Genomic DNA, 20463 nt, shown 5'->3' on the forward strand with positions numbered 1-20463 from the left:
GTTTTCAATGCAAGTGCCGTATACTAAACCTACCTCTTTTATTTTAAATGTTTAGCTTTCATAAGTCTGTGGATTTGTATGGCGTTATCTGTGCGGGACAGTAGAGTGGAGTCGATAACCCTAACCCTGCCTGGCACGTCATTTCATCTGCGATCACTTTCTTCACTTAAACAGCATTGCTGTAATGCCTCGATGTTGAGGCATTCAGCAACACAGAGATGGGCATTAAGGGCCATGTCTGCCAATCCCCCCCCCCGGCATCAACATCCGCTATACACTGTATGGCGGCGGACATCCGTTTTAAAAGAGTTTAGGAGGCGATCAATGGCGATCGCTATCGAGGCATTTCAGCGACACCAAACACCCACCTATGACAGCTCTCCACTGCGAAAGACTTTGCCACTCACAAGATGGCGGTGCATTCTTTAAAAAAAAAAATAACCAAATTGCGAAAGTTCGCTAGAGGGTCTCTCTTGAGAACTCTGGCCCCCCTTGCAGGTTGAAGCTCTAAACATCCTCACTTCTTTTGTTGTCTCAGGTCCACTGAAAGACAATATTCCATACAAAGATGTAATCACCAATGTTCCTTACCTTCTGATTGGAGGAGGAACTGCATCCTTTGCTGCTGCCCGCTCCATTCGTGCGAGAGATCCAAGAGCCAGGGTAAGTTAATTTGATTGGTTTAAGACACAACAAATGAGGCTAGGATTTAAAGAGAACTGTTAACTTAAACAGATATTAGCATAAATTATACAAGCTAGCTGTAAATTGTGAGTGCAACTTAGGAAGGGCTGAGAATCTGAATATCTTCTCTTTACTTCTTATATATAATATATATATATTATTGTGGCACGGTAATGGAGTCTGTGTATATCAGTGGCAGGTTGGAACGCTCATTATTCCCAGCATGAGGGGGTTAATTGCTGGAAGTCGGCAGGTGGAACCAATTAACCTGCACTAAGGTGTTTAAAGGGCTGCCGTTAAAGGCATTAGTTGTCTGGAAACGGGGAGAGAGGCAGTCAAGCCAGAGGCCCTCAGATTGTATTTTAGTCAATTTAAGTAGTTACAAGGCTATGAAATCACAATTTCCAAAATAGAAAAAAAAATTTTTTTTTGAGAGACAGTCTATGCCAAACAAAAATATTTCCTTTTTTCTTCATTTTGACACACATTGCAGTATTTCAGTACATTTCTTGTGTGCAAGTACAGAAACTATTGATTTGTAATCAGCAACACTCACGTAGTACAGCAATATCCTTGATGCATAGGTATGTCAAGGTTCAAAATTGGAACATGTGCATTTCAGTTTTCCAACTTGAAGCTTTGACAGATAATTGTATTAGGTCAGTGTTTCACTTGAGGCACCTTAATTTCAGCTTAACCCTGTATTTTTCAAATCTTGACAACCCAAGGTATTTTTCCAATGGATTCATGGACACGTTTCATGATGCCATATCCCTATCAATACATACTAGTTATGTTTGATAGGGCATGTTTGTCTTTTTTTGCATATTGAGTATTGTACTTTTATTAATATTTTTATTTACCACAATTATCACATAAGTACAAAAATACCATTTACCTTTCATGATATTTACGTTTTCACACTTTACCCATAGAACTAAGAATGAATCCGCAGTTTGAAAACAAAATCCAGTAAAATACGTGGAAGATGTAATAGCTAAGCTAGAAGTTGTAGGAACAGCAAAGAAAGAAAGGGAAAAAAGAAATTTGCCATATAAAAAAAAAAGCCCTAGGAGTGGAGCACCAAATCAACTAACCAACTGATTTGTTACATATCATCTGATCTGTCTCACCTACTTAAGGAATTTTTTTTACGTCAAGTACTTTGTCCTACATCTGCAGTTCCAGCCTCTCCCCTTCTATCTTGCCTCAGCTTCTAGGGTGTTTACCAAGGGTGTTTACCATGTCAGACATATTAGCCTTTTTTAGAAAGGAATAAGTAATGGTTATCCCGAATATGGACAACATTTGGGATCACATTTGGGATCAAGTTCTTCAGAATTTATAACTCTTCATATTGGGGCTGCAAAAACCGATAAAATTGATAATGAAAAACACCCCTCTTTTTATAATCAGTTTGTGACTCACAGCAGCAGTTCCTACTTACCAGTCCCTCCCTACAATCACTACCAGAGAAAGAAAGGGGTGTGGCCAATCGGCAGTGACTGCAGGGAGGAACAGGGAGGAAGAAAGGGGTGGGGCCGAATGACTGGCTCCTCCCATTTCCTGTAGCCTCCACATGGCTGTGACACTCATCTAACTGTGAGTAGAAAATTAAGGGGCAGTTATAGTTAATGGGGTCTTCAGGGTTAAATTAGGGGCAGTTATAGTTAATGAGTTAATTTAGGGGCAGTTGTGGTTCATGGGGTCTTCAGGGTTAATTTAGGGGCAGTTATGGTTAATGGGGTCTTCTCTGCATGATTAATTTAATGCTGAGGACTGAGGGTTAATTTAATTAATTTAATAAGGTTAACTTAAGGTGCAGTTAGAGACAAAGGGGGGCAAACTAAGGGGGATCTAAATCCTGGGGGCAGTGAATATTAACCCTGTATTTATTTATAAAAGTATTGTGTCTGTGAACGAGTCTGCAAATCTATGAGTGCACTATGGCATATCAGGGGGGTATATGGCATACCTGGGGAGGACGGAGTGACATATCAGGGGGTATAAGGCACACTGGGGTATATAAGGCAAATGTGGGGAGGGCAGTGTGGCAAGCCTGGGCTCAAATGTGCATAACTGTGGGGCAGGTTGGGAAATAAAAACAAGAAATGCATTTTTATCAAAGTTTTTTTATTCTGCCATTTGTTTTTAACATCCTACGTTACTTTATTAAATTATTTTAAATAAATTAAAAATTTACATTTTTTTTATCTGATAAATCGAAAAAATAATCGGCCAACTAATCGATTATGAAAATAATCGTTAGTTGCCGCCCTACTTCATATCCTGAAAACAGTCTATTCTGCAGATCCTATGCTGGATTGTCAACTTCCAAAAAATAATGTCTGTGACCAGCCAGACGTGAGATTTTTAAGTAATATGCCTTATACCCCCTCTAATTTTTCTTAGGTCGTGTGCGCAGAAAATTTCTCTTGTGCAAAAATGTTCCCAGAGCCAAAATTTTGTGTGCACAATGTTAAATTTAACCCCTTGGCTGCTAAGCTATTTCCCACCCTGGTGCTAAGCTGGTTTTCTGCATTTTGGTGCATCTCACGTTTAAACGCGTTTAGAAGTAAATTTCTTGGGAATATATATATATATTGTTTTTTTCAGCACACCCAGCAGATTCTAAATATACCATTTTTATATGTTTATGTCTCATTAAGGTTTGCAAAATAAAGCCAAAAATGGGAAAAAGTGTAATTTTCCCGGCGTATAGTGGCAGTACCGGCGGGCTTTGCTCTATCCCGGGACAAGCACTAAAGAAGATAAAGGGTTAAACTCCGCCCCCCCTTACCCTATAACCACACTCACCGGCGCCCGCAAGCCAGTTCTTTTTTGTCCCGCACAGGGACGAGCACGGGTAGTCTCCGGATCCGAGGAAGACGTTCAGCACACGGGTTGTGGCTGATAGGGGGTCCCAGGCAGTCCGTTCGCTGCCCGGGTGGAAGCTCGGCTGCCGCATCTTCACCGCGTTTACAGATTGAATCTGTAGCGGTTGTTTAAAGATGTCCGGGGGAGGAGCACGCGCAGTACAGTGGAACGCAAGCCCGGGTGGTTATGCGTTCCACTGATGATCCGACCGTGCTTCAACGCATGCGCGGCGCGGATCATCCGATTTTGGCGCCAAATTTGAAATTTGGATGCCTATTTAAACTGTGCAAACCTGTCTGACCACAAGAGTGTGTGTCAGGACTAGGGCTGAAACAACTAATCGATAAAATCGATAATAATCGATAATGAAAATCGTTGTCAACGAATTTCATCATCGATTAATCGGATCGATTTTTATCGATTATAAAAAGAGGTTTTTTTCAGAGCAAATGCTCTGAAAAACTCCTCTCCTTATATAATCCGACCTCAAACAGAGATCGGATTATAACACCGGAATCCAGATCCCCCGCTACACTGCAGGGGACCTGGATTCCCCTCACTGTCGGCCGGTCTCTCACTTCCGTCTCTCTCCCCCTCCCATCTGCCTCCTCCCCCCTCCCATCTGCCTCCTCCCCCCTCCCATACATCACTCTGCCTCTCTACCCGGCACCGTTACTGACAGCCACTTTCCCTGCAGCTTCATAGAAGCCTCAGTGTAAGTGAAGGTGAGTAACGGAGTCTGTCTGTGCGATGCAGACCCTCACCGGCTGACAGAGAATCATCCTCTCTGTCAGCCGGTGGGGGTCTGCATCGCACAGACAGACTCCGTTACTGCCCTTCACTTACACTGTGGCTTCTATGAAGCTGCAGTGAAAGTGCCTTCAGTAACGGAGCCGGGTAGAGAGGCAGAGCGGTGTATGGGAGGGGGAGGAGTCAGAGGGGTGTATAGGAGCCCCCCTCCAATACACCACTCTGGCTCCTCCCCCTCTCATACGCTACTCTGCCTTTCTACCCGGCTCCCTGGTGTCTTGTCAGAAACGGAGGTTCACAGGAGGCAGAGTGGAGTATGGGAGGGGGAGGAGGCAGAGTGGAGTATGGGAGGGGGGAGGAGGCAAAGTGATGTATGGGAGGGGGAGGAGGCAGAGTGGAGAATGGGAGGGGCCAGAGTGGAGTATAGGAAGGGGAGGAGCCAAAGTGATGTATGGGAGGGGAGGAGGCAGAGTGGTATATGGGAGGGGGAGGAGGCAAAGTGATGTATGGGAGGGGAGGAGCCAAAGCGATGTATGGGCGGGGGAGGAGGCAGAGTGGTGTATGGGAGGGGGGAGGAGGCAGAGTGGAGTATGAGAGGGGGAAGGAGCCAGAGTGGTGTATGGGTGAGTTATAGTGGTGTATGGGGGATATTATGAATTTCAGAGCATATAGGGGGTATAAGGCATATCAATATTAGGCATATCAGGGTGTAAAAGGTATATCAGGGGGCTCAGTTGCATATCACTGGCATATAAGGAGTATAAGGCATATCAGGGGCACAGTGGCATATCAGGGGGCACAGTGGAATCTGGCATATAAGAAGTATAAGGCATATATGGGGGCAGAGTGGCAAGCTGGGGGTCAGATGTGCATAACTGGGGGCAGTTTGGTAAATAAAAAAATTTAAACAAGGCTTTTTTCTCAGTTTTTATTAAATATGAAAAATAGTTCACATATGAATTAATATTTACTAATAACTTTGTATTAAAACCTAGTTTGAGAAGCACTGTGTTTGGGTTCTTGTAGCTTTTATTATTATGTCAGTAAAATAAGAAGGTGAATAGAGAGAGGCCATTGCAATAAAGAGATGAAAGTGTAAATTGTACGTTTTTTATTGCAATTTTTCTTCAATTTAAAATAATGTATTTTTTATCCGATTAATCGAAAAAATAATCGGCCAACTAATCGATTATTTAAATAATCGTTAGTTGCAGCCCTAGACAGGACAGGTTTCCGTGTTGTCTGACCCCCCACACGATTTTTGGTGATCCTTATCAACGGATACACCAGAATGTTAACCCCTTCATCACCTGACAAGGAGAAAATGCCTCCTGCTCCTCCCAAAAAGGCTTCATGTAAATCCAAACACTTAGCCTGCCTAGAGTGTAATACTCCTCTTCCAGACGGCTACAGGAGAAAGACGTGCCAGCAGTGTTTAGCGGATATCCTGGCTAAAGAGAAGCAGAAGGACATGCAGTCCTTTCTGTCCTGGTTCCAAGACAATTTATCCCAGACTTTTTCGGCATTTAAAGAGGCTGCCAAACCAACAGTTCAGGACAAGCCAAGTAATAAGCGTAAAAGAGAGAGGAATTCATCTATATCAGATTGTTCATCTGGAGAATGTTCTCGCCCTTCTATGGATTCAACTACTTCTGAAGATTCAGATTTTGAATCGGGGTTCCCACCTCAAGAGCTGGAAAAATTCGTTAAGGAAGTGAACCAGATATTGCTTAATCCAGAAGCAAAGAGAAAAGGTTTTCCCATTTTGCCGCAAATACTGGAGTTTATGCAGCCTGAGTGGGAAATATCCAACTAAAAGAGCATTTATTTCAAAACATTTTAAACAACTTTTTAAACTACAAGATGATGCCATGTGGGAGGAACTGCCTAAAGTGGATGTCCAGATTGCGCAGTTATCTAAAAAAACCATGTTGCCGATTGGAGAGGTGTCCGGTTTAAAAGATACCATGGACAAAAGAGCAGAGACTGCTAATAGACGGATGTTCCAAGCGTCAGGGTTTCAATGCAAAGCAGCATCAGCTGGAGCAGCTGTAGCTAGAGCTCAAGGCCTATGGATCCAGAAATTGGAAGATCAGGTTCTGGAGGAGGCAGATAAAGATGTTTCTCAGCTTTTAAAGAATTTTAAACTATCAAATGAATTCCTGATTGACACGGTGGATGAAGTGGTCAAACTCGCTGCTCGTAACATGGGGCTGTCAACAGTTGCTAGAAGAGCTATCTGGCTTAGATCTTGGAATGCTGACTCCGCATCAAAGTCTTCGTTATGTGAACTACCATTTGAAAGAAAGAAGCTTTTTGGTTCTCCACTAGAAGAACTGTTAAAACAAATGTCTGACACTAAGAAAGCTCTTTCTCAAGACATTAAGCCTAAGTGGAATCGGAGATACCCCTATAATAGGCAACGATATTCAAGACCTTCGGATAAATCTTCCTTTCGGAAGCATAATAAAGAATCCAGATTTCAATTTAAAACTACAAGACAAGAAAGGACGAGGAGATTCTGACAAAGTAGGAGGTCGCCTTCAGAGGTATCGGGAAACATGGTTCCACACTACCAACAACCCATGGATACGTCAGATAATCTCGGAAGGCTACACCATCACGTTCTCCAAGACCCCAAACGATTATTTCCTGATCTCCTCATACCCGTCAAGAACAAAGAATACGACACTGGGCAAGGCAGCATCAAAACTCCTAAAAAAGGGAGTGATAGAACACGTTCCGAAAAAACATCTATGTAGGGGAGTTTACTCTCGCTTGTTCCTGGTTCCGAAGCCAGACGGCTCCTTTCGTCCAGTTTTGGATCTGAAATCGGTCAATCAACATATTCCATACCAACATTTTCGGATGGAAACCATCTCGTCAGTGACTCACATGATTCACAAAGGAGATTTTATGGCGTCTCTAGACTTCCAGGACGCCTATCTGCACGTGCCAATAGCAGAAAGATCAAGAAGATTTCTCAGATTTGCGATAGAAACAAACAAAGGCTTAAAACATTTCCAATTCAGAGCACTACCTTTTGGACTCTCTACCGCCCCGAGGGTCTTCACCAAGATCCTTACTCCTTTAGCAGATTGAAAGGGATAGTGGTGGTGCCATATCTGGACGACTGGCTAATAAAAGTGTCTTCTTCGGCAAAGCTTTTAACGGATCTTCAGGACACGATTACTCTCATCAGAAACCACGGTTGGATTCTCAACGTAGCCAAATCAAACTTAATTCCAACTACGGAGATCCGATTTCTAGGTTTTCTGGTGGACTCACTGTCTCTACGTCTGTACCTTCCAGAGGACAAAGCCAAACGTATTCAGCGAAGCATTACACAGCTACAAACATACCCTCTCTGCACCAAAGGCTATGAGCATCCTGGGATTACTGACATCTACCATTCCTGCGGTAGCCTGGGCGCAAGCGCAAATGAGACCTCTACAATGGTACATTCTATCCCAATGGTCAGGAAGAGACGAACACCTAGACACAAACATTCTTCTGCCTCAGGATGTACTTCAACACCTGGAGTGGTGGAAGGTCAAAATAAACTTAACAAGCGGTCTATCGTTCCAGCCAAAGGAGTGGCTTGTAGTCACCACGGACGCGTCCAAAACCGGTTGGGGAGCACATTTCCAGTTTCGCACAGCCCAAGGACAGTGGTCGACACAGGAGGCACGTCAATCCTCCAATTTCAGGGAGTTGAATGCAGTCTTCAAGGCGCTGACATTCTTCAAACCGTGGATATCGGGCAAACCGGTGAAGATTCAGTCCGACAACGCCACTACGGTAGCATATATCAACAGACAAGGAGGCACGAGAATATCCAGCCTTCAAAACCTCTGTTCAAAAATTATGCGATGGGCGCAAGAGAATCTGGAAGCAATTTCGGCTGTCCATATCAGAGGGCGGAATAATATACTCGCAGACGACCTCAGCAGAAACAGATGCTCCCAGGCAGAATGGTCACTTCACCCGTCTATCTTTCAGGAGTTGGTTGCGAAAGTAGGCTTACCAGAAGTCGATCTTATGGCGACAAGATTAAATCGAAAAGTATCCCTTTTTGCCTCTCTGTACAAGATGGACTACCCTCCGTTTCTGGATGGTCTGGAGATCAAATGGAGGTTCAATCTGGCGTACATTTTTCCACCAATCTCTATGATTCCTCGAGTGATACTGAAGATCAAGACGAACAAAGCGAGGGTACTGGCAGTTCTCCCTTTCTGGCCAAACCGCAGTTGGTTTTCAGACCTTTGCCAACTTTCGATAAATCATTGGGAGCTTCCGGTATCTCCAGACATCTTGGAGAACAAGGGGATTCCACTCCACGCTCTTCAAATGTTCAAATTGACGGCTTGGCTGCTGCAAGGCTAATCCTGAAAAATCAGGGTATGGACTCCATCATGGCCAATCTTCTTTTAGGTCAGACCTTCCACGGCTACTATTTACCTAAGAACTTGGAGGAAATTTCTAGAATGGTGTCAGTCTCATGACGTTCAAGTTTCACCTCCCTCCATGCCGGTCATCCTGCACTTTTTAAATCAAGGATTTGAAGCAGGCCTCAAGGTGGCAACGCTTAAAGGTCAGATTTCTGCTCTCAGCCATTTTTTACTTGTCGATTTAGCATCAAATCGTTTCATTCGAAGATTTGTGAAGGCCATCATGATTAAAAGACCCCCGGTTAGATCCTTTTTTCCACCATGGGATCTCACCTTAGTTCTCAAAGCTATGTGTTCTGCGCCATTTGAACCTCTTCAAGAAGTCTCCATTAAGTTCCTCTCCTTAAAAACGGCGTTTTTGGTTGCTATCACATCAGCATGTCGTATTGGGGAACTCCAGGCTCTCTCAGCCTTGGAAGATTTTCTCATTTTTCATCAGGACAAGGTAGTTCTGTATCCCAGGCCATCCTTCCTTCCAAAGGTGTTGTCGCAAGCTAATATTAATCAACCTATAGTCCTTCCAACGTTTTACCCGAATCCTACGTCATCACTAGAAAAGGACTGGCACTCGCTGGATGTTAAGAGGGCTCTTTCTGTTTATTTGCAGCGCACTTCTGCCTTTCGTTCATCTGATCATCTCTTTCTTCAGTTCCATGGCAGGTCTGCAGGCCGCACAGTGTCAAAATCTACGTTAGCCAGATGGCTCACGGACGCCATCCGTCTGGCCTATGAATCCTGTGATATGGTTCTTCCGTCCCAAATTAAGGCACATTCCACGAGATCCATGGCGGTTTCCTGGGCTTCCAGATAATCAGTCTCTCCGGAAGAGATTTGCAGGGCGGCTACTTGGTCCTCCTGGAATACTTTCATTAGACATTACAGACTGGACATTTCCTCTGCCTCAGAAGCGGAGTTTGGGCGGCAGGTTCTTCACACCGTTAATCGCTAATTCCCTCCCTTTTTTGTTTTGGGGGATCTTGATATATCCCGCCGGTACTGCCACTATACGCCGGGAAAAACAGTAATTTTTACTTACCGTAAATTCTCTTTTCCCAAGTATAGTGGCAGTACGTGTTTCCCTCCCAAGTTGTGTTAATAAAGTAAGTTTTTTTGCTACTGAATGGTCCTCTTGTTATTAACTGGCTTGTGGGCGCCGGTGAGTGTGGTTATAGGGTAAGGGGGGGCGGAGTTTAACCCTTTATCTTCTTTAGTGCTTGTCCCGGGAGAGAGCAAAGCCCGCCGGTACTGCCACTATACTTGGGAAAAGAGAATTTACGGTAAGTAAAAATTACTGTTTTTTCACTTCCGACTTAATAAAAACTAGTTCGTAATGTTATTTTTCTAAACTCTAATATCAAAAGCTGTGTTGCTAAATATTTGTAGTAGGTAACCGGTCTAAAATAAACAGAAATTGAGAACAGTAGACTGTTTTTCTAATATTTTATAGCTAAAAGTTAAATTTATTAGACTATCACAAAAGACATCTTTAAATGTAATGCATGGCTGCCATCAATTAATCAGCTCTAGCTGCCTGGGATGTTAAAATATGCCAACAAAACTATATATTTTTGGAAACTACACCCCCAGCTGCAGCAAATGAGGTCTTAGTTGTATTTGTATCACAAATCTGACGTGCACAACAAATAAGTGAATATCACACTTCTAAAAAAAAAAAAAAAAAAAAAAAAAAAAAAAATACAATTAAATTAAAAGCGACAAGTTCATTTGTCTTGCGCACTCCAGTCTTGTTCTACGAATACATGCAGCCCCTCGTTTGATGCGCCAAGGGGTGTAGTTTCTGAAAATATATAAGTTAAATTAGGGTACATAAAGTATACATTTCAAGAAACTACACCCCTTGGCGTTTCAAATGATGGGCTACATGTATTTCTAGGACAAAAGTTGAGTGCACAAATGATGGAATATGTCGCTTTGGCTAGAAAATATGTTTTTTCTAACCATAGCTACATGTTCATTTGTGTCTTGTGCACTCCAGTTTTGTACTAGAAACACATGCAGCCCCTCATTTGATGCGCCAAGGGGTGTAGTTTTTGCAAATATGTACTTTTTGTGCCATAATTTAACTTCTTACGTGAGCAGTAATGCCACGTCAAGGCTTCAACCCTAATTACTGACCATTCACACGCCTTTCATATCTCCATTCACTCGCAGAAGCACACACTATACTTTCCATACATTCACTCACAGAAGCACACACCATTCTTTCCCCTTACAATCCCAAAGAAATGATTGTAAAGGGAGAAAAAAAATCACTTTTACAGCAAAAATAAATTTTGCAGTAAAAATGCAAGGCGCTCCAGCGATGAGATGGTTACTCACGTACCACACAGGCTAAATGGCTGATTTTAATAATATTTGCAGTTCATCAGGATTTCAAAAATTGTCTTCCTCTACCATTGGCTAAATTTAACCCCATGATCAAAGGGATCATGGGGTTAAAATTTAGTATTGGCCATTTTTAAAAAGGGAATGTGACTTTTTCATAGCTACATGATCACTGTGGTAACATTGGCTACCACAGTGATCATTTAGGTAGAATACTTAAACTTTTTTTTTTTTTATATAGTTAAACTAGTTTGTTTAGATAATTTAATTTGGGGGTCTCTAGGCAATTTTGATCTTTATTTATCTGCCTTTAGAGACCCCCAAATAATTTTTTTTACTTTTTTTGTATATTTTTATTTTTTTAACTTAATATTTTTTATTCTTTTTTCACAAGCATTATACCTTTGGAAAGGTGAGGAGTATATGTTGGGGGGCTGTAGCTGCTTAGATGACTGAGATACAGGCCCCCATAATCATCCTCTCTGTCAGCCGGTGAGGGTCTGCATCGCACAGACAGACTCCGTTACTGCCCTTCACTTACACTGAGGCTTCTATGAAGCTGCAGTGAAAGTGCCTTCAGTAACGGAGCCGGGTAGAGAGGCAGAGCGGTGTATGGGAGGGGGGAGGAGTCAGAGGGGTGTATGGGAGCCACCCTCCAATACACCACTCTGGCTCCTCCCCCTCTCATACGCCACTCTGCCTCTCTACCCGGCTCCCTGGTGTCTTGTCAGAAACGGAGGTTCACAGGAGGTAGAGTGGAGTATGGGAGGGGGGAGGAGGCAAAGTGATGTATGGGAGGGGGAGGAGGCAGAGTGGAGTATGGGAGGAGCCAGAGTGGTGTATGGGAGGGGAGGAGCCAGAGTGGTGTATGGGAGGAGGCAGAGTGGAGTATGGGAGGGGGAGGAGCCAAAGTGATGTATGGGAGGGGAGGAGGCAGAGTGGTATATGGGAGGGGGAGGAGGCAAAGTGATGTATGGGAGGGGAGGAGGCAAAGTGATGTATGGGAGGGGAGGAGGCAAAGTGATGTATGGGAGGGGAGGAGGCAAAGTGATGTATGGGCGGGGAGGAGGCAAAGTGATGTATGGGAGGGGAGGAGGCAAAGTGATGTATGGGCGGGGAGGAGGCAAAGTGATGTATGGGAGGGGAGGAGCCAAAGTGATGTATGGGAGGGGAGGAGCCAAAGTGATGTATGGGCGGGGAGGAGCCAAAGTGATGTATGGGCGGGGGAGGAGGCAAAGTGATGTATGGGAGGGGAGGAGGCAAAGTGATGTATGGGAGGGGAGGAGCCAAAGTGATGTATGGACGGGGGAGGAGGCAGAGTGGTGTATGGGAGGGGGAGGAGCCAGAGTGATGTATGGGTGAGTTATAGTGGTGTATGGGGGTTATAATGAATTGTTAGGGCATATAGGGGGTATAAGGCATATGGATATTAGGCATATCAGGGGGGCATAAAACAAATCTGGGGGTAAAAGGTATATCAGGGGGCTCAGTGGCATATAGGGGGTATAAGACATATCGATATTAGGCATATCAGGGGGGCATAAAACAAATCTGGGGGTAAAAGGTATATCAGGGGGCTCAGTTGCATATCACAGGCATATGAGGAGTATAAGGCATATCAGGGGGCACAGTGGAATCTGGCATATAAGAGGTATAAGGCATATATGGGGGCAGAGTGGCAAGCTGGGGGTCAGATGTGCATAACTGGGGGCAGTTTGGTAAAAAAAAAAATTTAAACAAGGCTTTTTTCTCAGTTTTTATTAAATATGAAAAATAGTTAACATATGAATTAATATTTACTAATAACTTTGTATTAAAACCTAGTTTGAGAAACACAGTGTTTAGGTTCTTGTAGCTTTTATTATTATGTCAGTAAAATAAGAAGGTGAATAGAGAGAGGCCATTGCAATAAAGAGATGAAAGTGTAAATTGTACGTTTTTTATTGCAATTTTTCTTCAATTTAAAATAATGGTTTTTTTTATTCGATTAATCGAAAAAATAATCGGCCAACTAATCGATTATTAAAATACTCGTTAGTTGCAGCCCTACATTATTTTAAATTAAATTTTTTTTTATTTTTTATCCGATTAATCGAAAAATGTTTCGTTTATTTAAAATAAAAACTTATAATTTACATTAAGATGTGCCATTAACACTTTTATCTCTTTATCACAATGGCATTTCACGATTTGCCTTCTTATTTTACTGACATAATAATTAAAGCTATATTTTAACAAGAACCCCAAAATAGCAAAAAAGCTTTACTAGTAAATATTCATGTAAACTATTTTTGCCCAGTTATGCACATCTCACCCCCAGCTTGCGCCTCTGCCCCAGAAATGCCTTATACCCCCTATATGCTACTCTGCCCCATATATGCCTTATACCCTCCTATATGTCAGAGATGCCACTGTGCCCCCTTATACCACCTATATGCCACTCTGTCCCCTGATATGCCTTATAGCCCCCTATATGCCACTGTGCCCCCCTGATATGCCTTATAGCCCCGTATATGCCACTGTGCCCCCCGATATGCCTTTTAGCCCCCTATATGCCTTTTAACCTTGATATGCCACCATGCCCCCTGATATGCCTTTTACCCCTATATGCCACTGAGATGCCACTGTGCCCCCTGATATGCCTTATAGACCCTTTATGCCACTGTGCCCCCTGATATGCCTTATAGACCCTTTATGCCACTGTGCCCCCTGATATGCCTTATAGCCCCTTAATGCCACCGTGCCCCCTGATATGTCTTATCCCCCCCCCGATATGAGAAAAACTGACATTGCTAAAATAGGTATAAAAATATATGCTTTAACCCCTTCAATCCCCTATAGACGTACCGGGACGTCCATAAAACGCCTATTAAGAAACCCCTTTGGGCGTCCCGGTACGTCCAGCCTTTCTTGCAGAGTCAGGGACACATCCCTGCCGCTGCACGGGAGACCAAGCTGTCGTTTGACAGCCTGGACTCCCCACTGACAGCAGAAGCCGGCATTGCCAGCTTTCTGCTGTCCGATCTGCTGTAACAGCTTCCGGCATGAAAGCCGGAAAGCTGTTACATTTCAAACCGCACAATCGGGCATTCCCTTCCGGGTTGCGTCACTGCTGACGTAACCTGGAAGGTCATCGGAAGACAGGATATCCCCTGCAGGGGATATCCTGTCTTCCGATGAGGCACAGACGCTGCGATTTCTGTGCAGGTCTGTGAGGACCTGCATAGAGATCACAGTGTGATCGGTGCAGGGGGATCGCGGGGAGGGGAGTGAGAAACCATGTCTCTCACTCCCCCTCCCGTCCTGAAACAGAAAAGCAGAAAAAAAAGTTTATTTAAAAAATAGTCAAAAAATCATTAAAATAATAATATAAATAATACTAAAAAAAATAATAATGTGAGCTGTGATGTCATTGTGACATCACTGGCATGTTCAGGAGGTCCCTAAGAGGGATATATATATATATATATATATATATATATATATATATATATATATATATATATATATAAAAAAAAATAACAAATAAATAAAAATAAAATAATATAAAAAAATATATAAAAACAAATATAATAAAAAAAAATATTAAAAAACCTTACATCCCATTGCCCTAGCATAACATCTAGCCAGTATAACCCTCCATTTATTGTACCCACACAAGTTATATATTGGTTTTTTTTTCAGGACAAGAACTGCTTTCTTCAGATACCATTTTTTGATCATATCTAATTTCCTATAAAAAATTTATAAAATATGATGAAAAATTGAAAAAAATAACTAACTCACTTTTATTTGAAAAATCTTTTACTCATCAAACAATTTTTTTTCCCCCAAAGCTGGTCATTCTGCCCCATGTACTATTTCAGTTATCTTTGAAGCTGGCCAATGCAATTTACCCCATCAAACCAAATATTTTTGAAAACGAGACACTTCAAGGTATTTCAAATGCTGTTTTTTAACCCTTTCCATGCACTAATTCTACTACCACCCTTTGTCAAACTTTATGGTAGTAATTTATTTTGTGTTTTTTATCACTAAAATTGCGCTTCAGGTATGGATTTACAGCTCCTGGTATACGTCACTGCCAAACACCCCAATATGTGTTCAGCAATATCTCCCAAGTACAGTGATACCCCCCATGCATGGGTTTGTCGTGTTGTTTGGGAGGTAAAACGCCACATTTAGTGCGCATTTATTAACTTGGAACTTTTACATCTGGTCCTACTGCTCCCATGTCCTAACAGGGCTATCTTTGAAGCCGGCTAATTCAGTTTACCAAACCATATATTTTTGGAAAACTTGACACCTCAAGGTATATCAAGTGCTAGTATTTTAACCCTTTCCATGCATGAGATTCTACCACCAGCCTTTGCCAAAGTTTGTGGTAGTAATTGTTTGGTATTTTTTCACACAAATTGTACTTCAGGTATAAATTTATAGCTCCAGGTATACGTCACTATCAAACACCCCAATGCGTGTTCAGCAACATCTCCCAAGTACAGTGATACCACCCATGCATGGGTTTGTCTGGTGTTTGCGGGTTAAAAGGCCACAACTGGGAATGTGCTTTTTCCCCATTTCGGTCATGTGCCTATGTCCTATCTATATATCTGTGAGTCCGGCCACTCCAATTTACCCCATCAAACCATTCATTTTTTTTAAAAATCCGACACCTATTTGAAATGCTTTTACTTTAACTTTTTCCATGTCACGAATTTTTGGGAAGATACAGCGCTAATTTAATAAACTTTATTTTATTCTTTTTGGACTTTTTTTTTTTTTTTTTTTACATTTTGCTGGAACTGGATGGTTCCTATGATGCATAATTATTTTTAAATGTTACCACTTTTTTTTTTTATTTTATTAAGTATTTTACTAATCACATTGTGATTAGAAAGCTGGGCTCCATTGCCTTGCATGGTTGAGTGCAGTACCTGTATTCAACCTGCAAGTGGAGCCAGAGTTCTCTAGATGGTCTGGAGACCCTCTGCTGAACTTTCCCAACTTTATATTTTTTTAAAGGACGCGCTGCCATCTTGCGAGTGAGTGTTCACTTAATTTCAGCGGCACCATTGAAGTTTAGGAGGCGATCATGACATTGAAGCAGTTGCTAGGAATGTTATTCCCTACAAGAAAGAGCATCAATCAATTCACCTGATCTAATTTCTAATGGTCTAACATCTGTTGAGCAGAGATTATGCGTCTCAGTTGTAGGAACTGACTGTGAGGTAAGTGTCGTAGCATACCAGTCGGATGAAATGATGAAGCATGGAGAAGAAGACACATGGTCCGTCGGCTTCCTAAAAGGTCAAAAATCTGTTCATGATCAGTCAGCTGCACTGTTACATCCAAGAAATGTATGCCACTGTTATTATACTCTAACGTAAACGAGATGGTTCCTGGCTGTCACCACTCCACGTAAAGAAGGTGTAATTGATATAGCATAGCCATATTCTTGTGTTTGTGTGTGGAAAATCTCGGATCACTGTATACAAAATCATTTTCAAATCTATCCCTTAATAAATTAGTTCTCCAGCATTAGCATATGATGTGGCCACGTTTGAGCCCATGGTCGTACCTACGGCATGCTTTAGGAGGGGAACCTTATTTAAATTTTCTCATGGATAAACTATTGTTTGTTACATATCCCTTTTAAATGGGTGTGATTCATGACTGTGAGTGTCAGTGCAGTCTTCCCTCCTTCTGACCCTACTGTGGCATTCAGAGGTCTTCTCATCCCCAGAGTCCCTTTGTCCCCCTCATTCAACAAAACATACCTCTATTTTACTTACTCCCTGTAGTTCAGGTATAAATAAATTAAACAACGCATGTAAACAGCACTTGTCCGTATATATAAACTGAATAATACATACAAACCCTATATTTCCAGGTATACATAAATAATGTACGAAAATATATCAAAGCAGCTATAGATCAACAGAATAACACACAAACCCAGCTTCGCACGTACAGATCAATTGAAATTTACATGTGAACTCGGCATTGAAAGTATACATCACATAAACAGAATCAGACATACAAATCCAGTTTTTGCAGGTATACATAAAGTATGGATACATACCATAGCAGAAGCAGATATAGATCTACAGAACACACAAACTTAGCACTGCAGGTATTGATCAACTGAATAAGACATACAAACCCTGTATTTGCAGGTATACATAATATATGTGAAAATAGCATATCAGATATAGATCAACTGAATAACACACAAAGCGAGGTTTGCAGGTGTGGATCAACTGGAATTCACATACAAACTCGGCATTAAAGATATAGATATAATCCTCTAAATTACAGGCATAGATGACAGGTTGAACACTCCTGGCGTCCACAATGCCAACATAGAATATGACAAGCACCAAGATTACACACATAGGACTTGCCATCTTTGTCCCCACGCAGCCCAGCCTACATCAACTTTGTCCACAAACAGCCCAGCATAAGAAATCTTTGTCTGCCCTGTACCATCTTTGTGCCATAAACATCCTGCCTGTGACATCTTGGCCCCCAAGGCCCAAGCACCTGCCTGTGCCATCTTTGCCTTTCCACAAAACAATTATACATCTGATACACACAAACATACAGTCACTCACTAATTCACACTTTCATTCACACAATCATTTTCTCACCCATTCATACAAATCATTTACATATATTCATTAATGCATTCTCACAAATCATTCAAGCAATTCATCCACACAGTTATTCTCTCACTCATTGATACAATCCATCCACACATTAATCATACTCATTCATTCACACTAATTCTTTCATTCTATCACTCATTCATACAATTCGTCCACACATTTTATTCTCTCACTTATTCTCACTCTTTATTTCAATATTCTAACTAACCCATTCCCACTATCTTCCCCCTCCCCCTTTGTAGTTTACTTACCTTGCTGAAGTCCTGTGGTGGGAGCCCGAGGTCTCTGTGTTGCTGCTGAGTGTCTGGACATGACGTCATATTCTGGTGGTCGGCATGAAGCACCGGCACCAAGACAGAGGCCTTGTGGAGGAGACGGAGGTTGCACCGAGTGGTTGCTGAAAACGTATTCGTAAGTGACTGCTTGGTTCCCCTCTTTCTCCTCTGCGTTAATCAGTGCTCCCTTGCGGCTGCACAAGAAAAAAACAAAGTATGGTGTTTCAATTTGGAGGGCACAGCATGACGTGTGGCAATGCCCCCCTGCCCGGCCCTTCCTTGCCGATGCCACTGCGAGTTGTATGCTCACATATGGTGGTCGTGCACTCTTAATTTGGTATCCAGTACTCTACCTTTTTTAGATTTAGTAAACCTATCCCTTTGTAGATATTGTTGTTCTCGAATCCCATGACTCTTACTAAAACTAAACTTTTAGTGCAGTTTAGCTTATTGTCCCTTTCTTTTTCTCTTTTTCTTTTGTTTACATATTTCCATGTATTTTTTTATTTAGATATACATTAATTTCTGTAAATGCACTATTAGAGATAGGATGCATTTTTTAATAAATATATATGTAAAAAATATTTGTAAAATATTAAATTATAGAATATAATAGGGCTGCAACAACTAATCGATAATGAAATTCGTTGGCAACAAATTTCATTATCGATTAGTTGAATCGATTTTTATCGATTATAAAATGAGGGTTTTTTCAGAGCAAATGCTCTGAAAAATACCCCTTGTTTTATAATCCGTTTCACTCAGTGTGACTCACAGCAGCAGTTACTACTTACCAGTCCCTCCATGCAGTCACTGCCGATTGGCCCCGCCCATTTCCTTATAGCATCCACACGGCTACTGTATAGAGTATAGAATTAATATTTGGGCTGCTGAAAGTTAGGGGAAGTGGGGGTTGTGGTTGATGGGCTAGTTAGGGTTAATTTATGGGCAGTTATGGTAATGGAGTCTTTAGGGTTAATTTAGGAGCAGTTATGGTCATTGGGGTCTTTAGGGTTAATTTAATACTGAGGACTGAGGGTTAAATTAATTAATTTAATAAGGTTAACTTAAGGTGCAGTTAGAGGTAAAGGGGGACAAACTAAAGGAGGAGGAGTGAAGATTAACCCCGTATTTATTTATAAAAGTATTGTGTCGTCTGCAAACGAGTCTGTGAATCTATGAGGGCACTATGGGATATCTTGGGGGTATAAGGCATATCAGGGGGTATAATCAGGGGGTTTAAGGCATATAGGGTATGTGACGGAAGCCTCCATCACTGGGGCCACTGGAGAAGCCTGACTGCCAGCCTCCTCCCTATTGACTATGGGCCCTGGGTTTCTAAAGACTTCTGTGGCTACCCCCAGCAGTATCATCTCATCACTAGCTGAGGGGATTATCTCCAGCAGACAGCCAGGATCTGCCACCAGGGAGTGACCACCATTGTTTTAGTCTAATGTATAAATCAGTCTCCCCCACCTATTGTATTGTTAATCCCGTTACTGCCCCTGTTGTCTCTGGGAGGCAGATTAAGGGGGCGGTTTGTGTCCCAATATCTTGTTTTATGTAAATATGTGTTTTGCTGGATATATCCAGCTCTGTGTGTGAGAAATAAATCAGTCTTCGTTTGGTTTTACCCTACACTGAGTCTCGGCTAGTGACTGGGGAACCGGGGAAAGTGTGTTGTCCCAGGCTAAGGGAGCACAAGACAGCGGAGGCAGTCGGTCGGACTAGCCAGCTCCGTGACATTGGTGGCAAGCGGCGGGATTTCTTCTTAGTCCGAGGGACGCTTACTTTCTACCGGGATTGACCGACAGGACGGCAGACTTCGGTCGCCTTGACGAGGACATGGATGTGGTATCAGAATTCCAGGGGCTGCTGCGGGTCATCCTCTCATGCTACACCACTGCTCTGCCTACAGAACAATACCAGAACCTGAGGCAAGTGGTTCGACGGTCAGTTTGGCAGAGGGCTGTTATATGCCGGTGTCAGTGTCTTCCAAGCTCCGAACAAAAGATTAGAGACCAGCGGGAACTACGGATGTCATTCCTGGGACAGCAAGCCCAGGAGCAATGGGTATCCGAAGTGGACAAGCTGGTCCAACAGGAGGTAGAGCTGGAAGATCACTACAGAGCTCTGCAGTGGTATACAGAGCAAGCATATTGGGGAACTGCGAAAGAATGTTCTCCAGAGGGCTATGATTTCGGTGGCCTGGGATTATTATGGGATAGTCTTCAGGAGGATCCGGACTTCGGCAGTACAGCGGAGTGGCGGATTGAGGATATCCGGGATTTCAGGGAGTGGGACCTCCCAGATGCACTAGGACTTAAAGGTGATTTAGACTTTTTAATTACACAGGAGTGGGAACTGGAGAAGGCATATAAAAAAACTGTTCGAACGCGTTCAACAGAATGC

The 20463-nt window shown here is 42.5% G+C and overlaps 1 protein-coding gene across 2 annotated transcripts in view; it reads left to right on the top strand.

Moving 5' to 3' along the window:
• The window catches only part of AIFM1 (apoptosis inducing factor mitochondria associated 1), a 131431-nt gene that overhangs the window by 11105 nt on the left and 99863 nt on the right, over window positions 1-20463 (top strand). For both annotated transcript variants that reach the window (XM_053473684.1, XM_053473685.1), the window contains exon 5: window positions 539-663. In XM_053473684.1, the coding sequence (XP_053329659.1) occupies window positions 539-663 (125 nt within the window). The remainder of the gene's footprint in view (window positions 1-538; window positions 664-20463) is intronic.

This window comes from Spea bombifrons, chromosome 8 (genome assembly GCF_027358695.1).
Source record: "Spea bombifrons isolate aSpeBom1 chromosome 8, aSpeBom1.2.pri, whole genome shotgun sequence".
NCBI lineage: Eukaryota > Metazoa > Chordata > Amphibia > Anura > Pelobatidae > Spea > Spea bombifrons.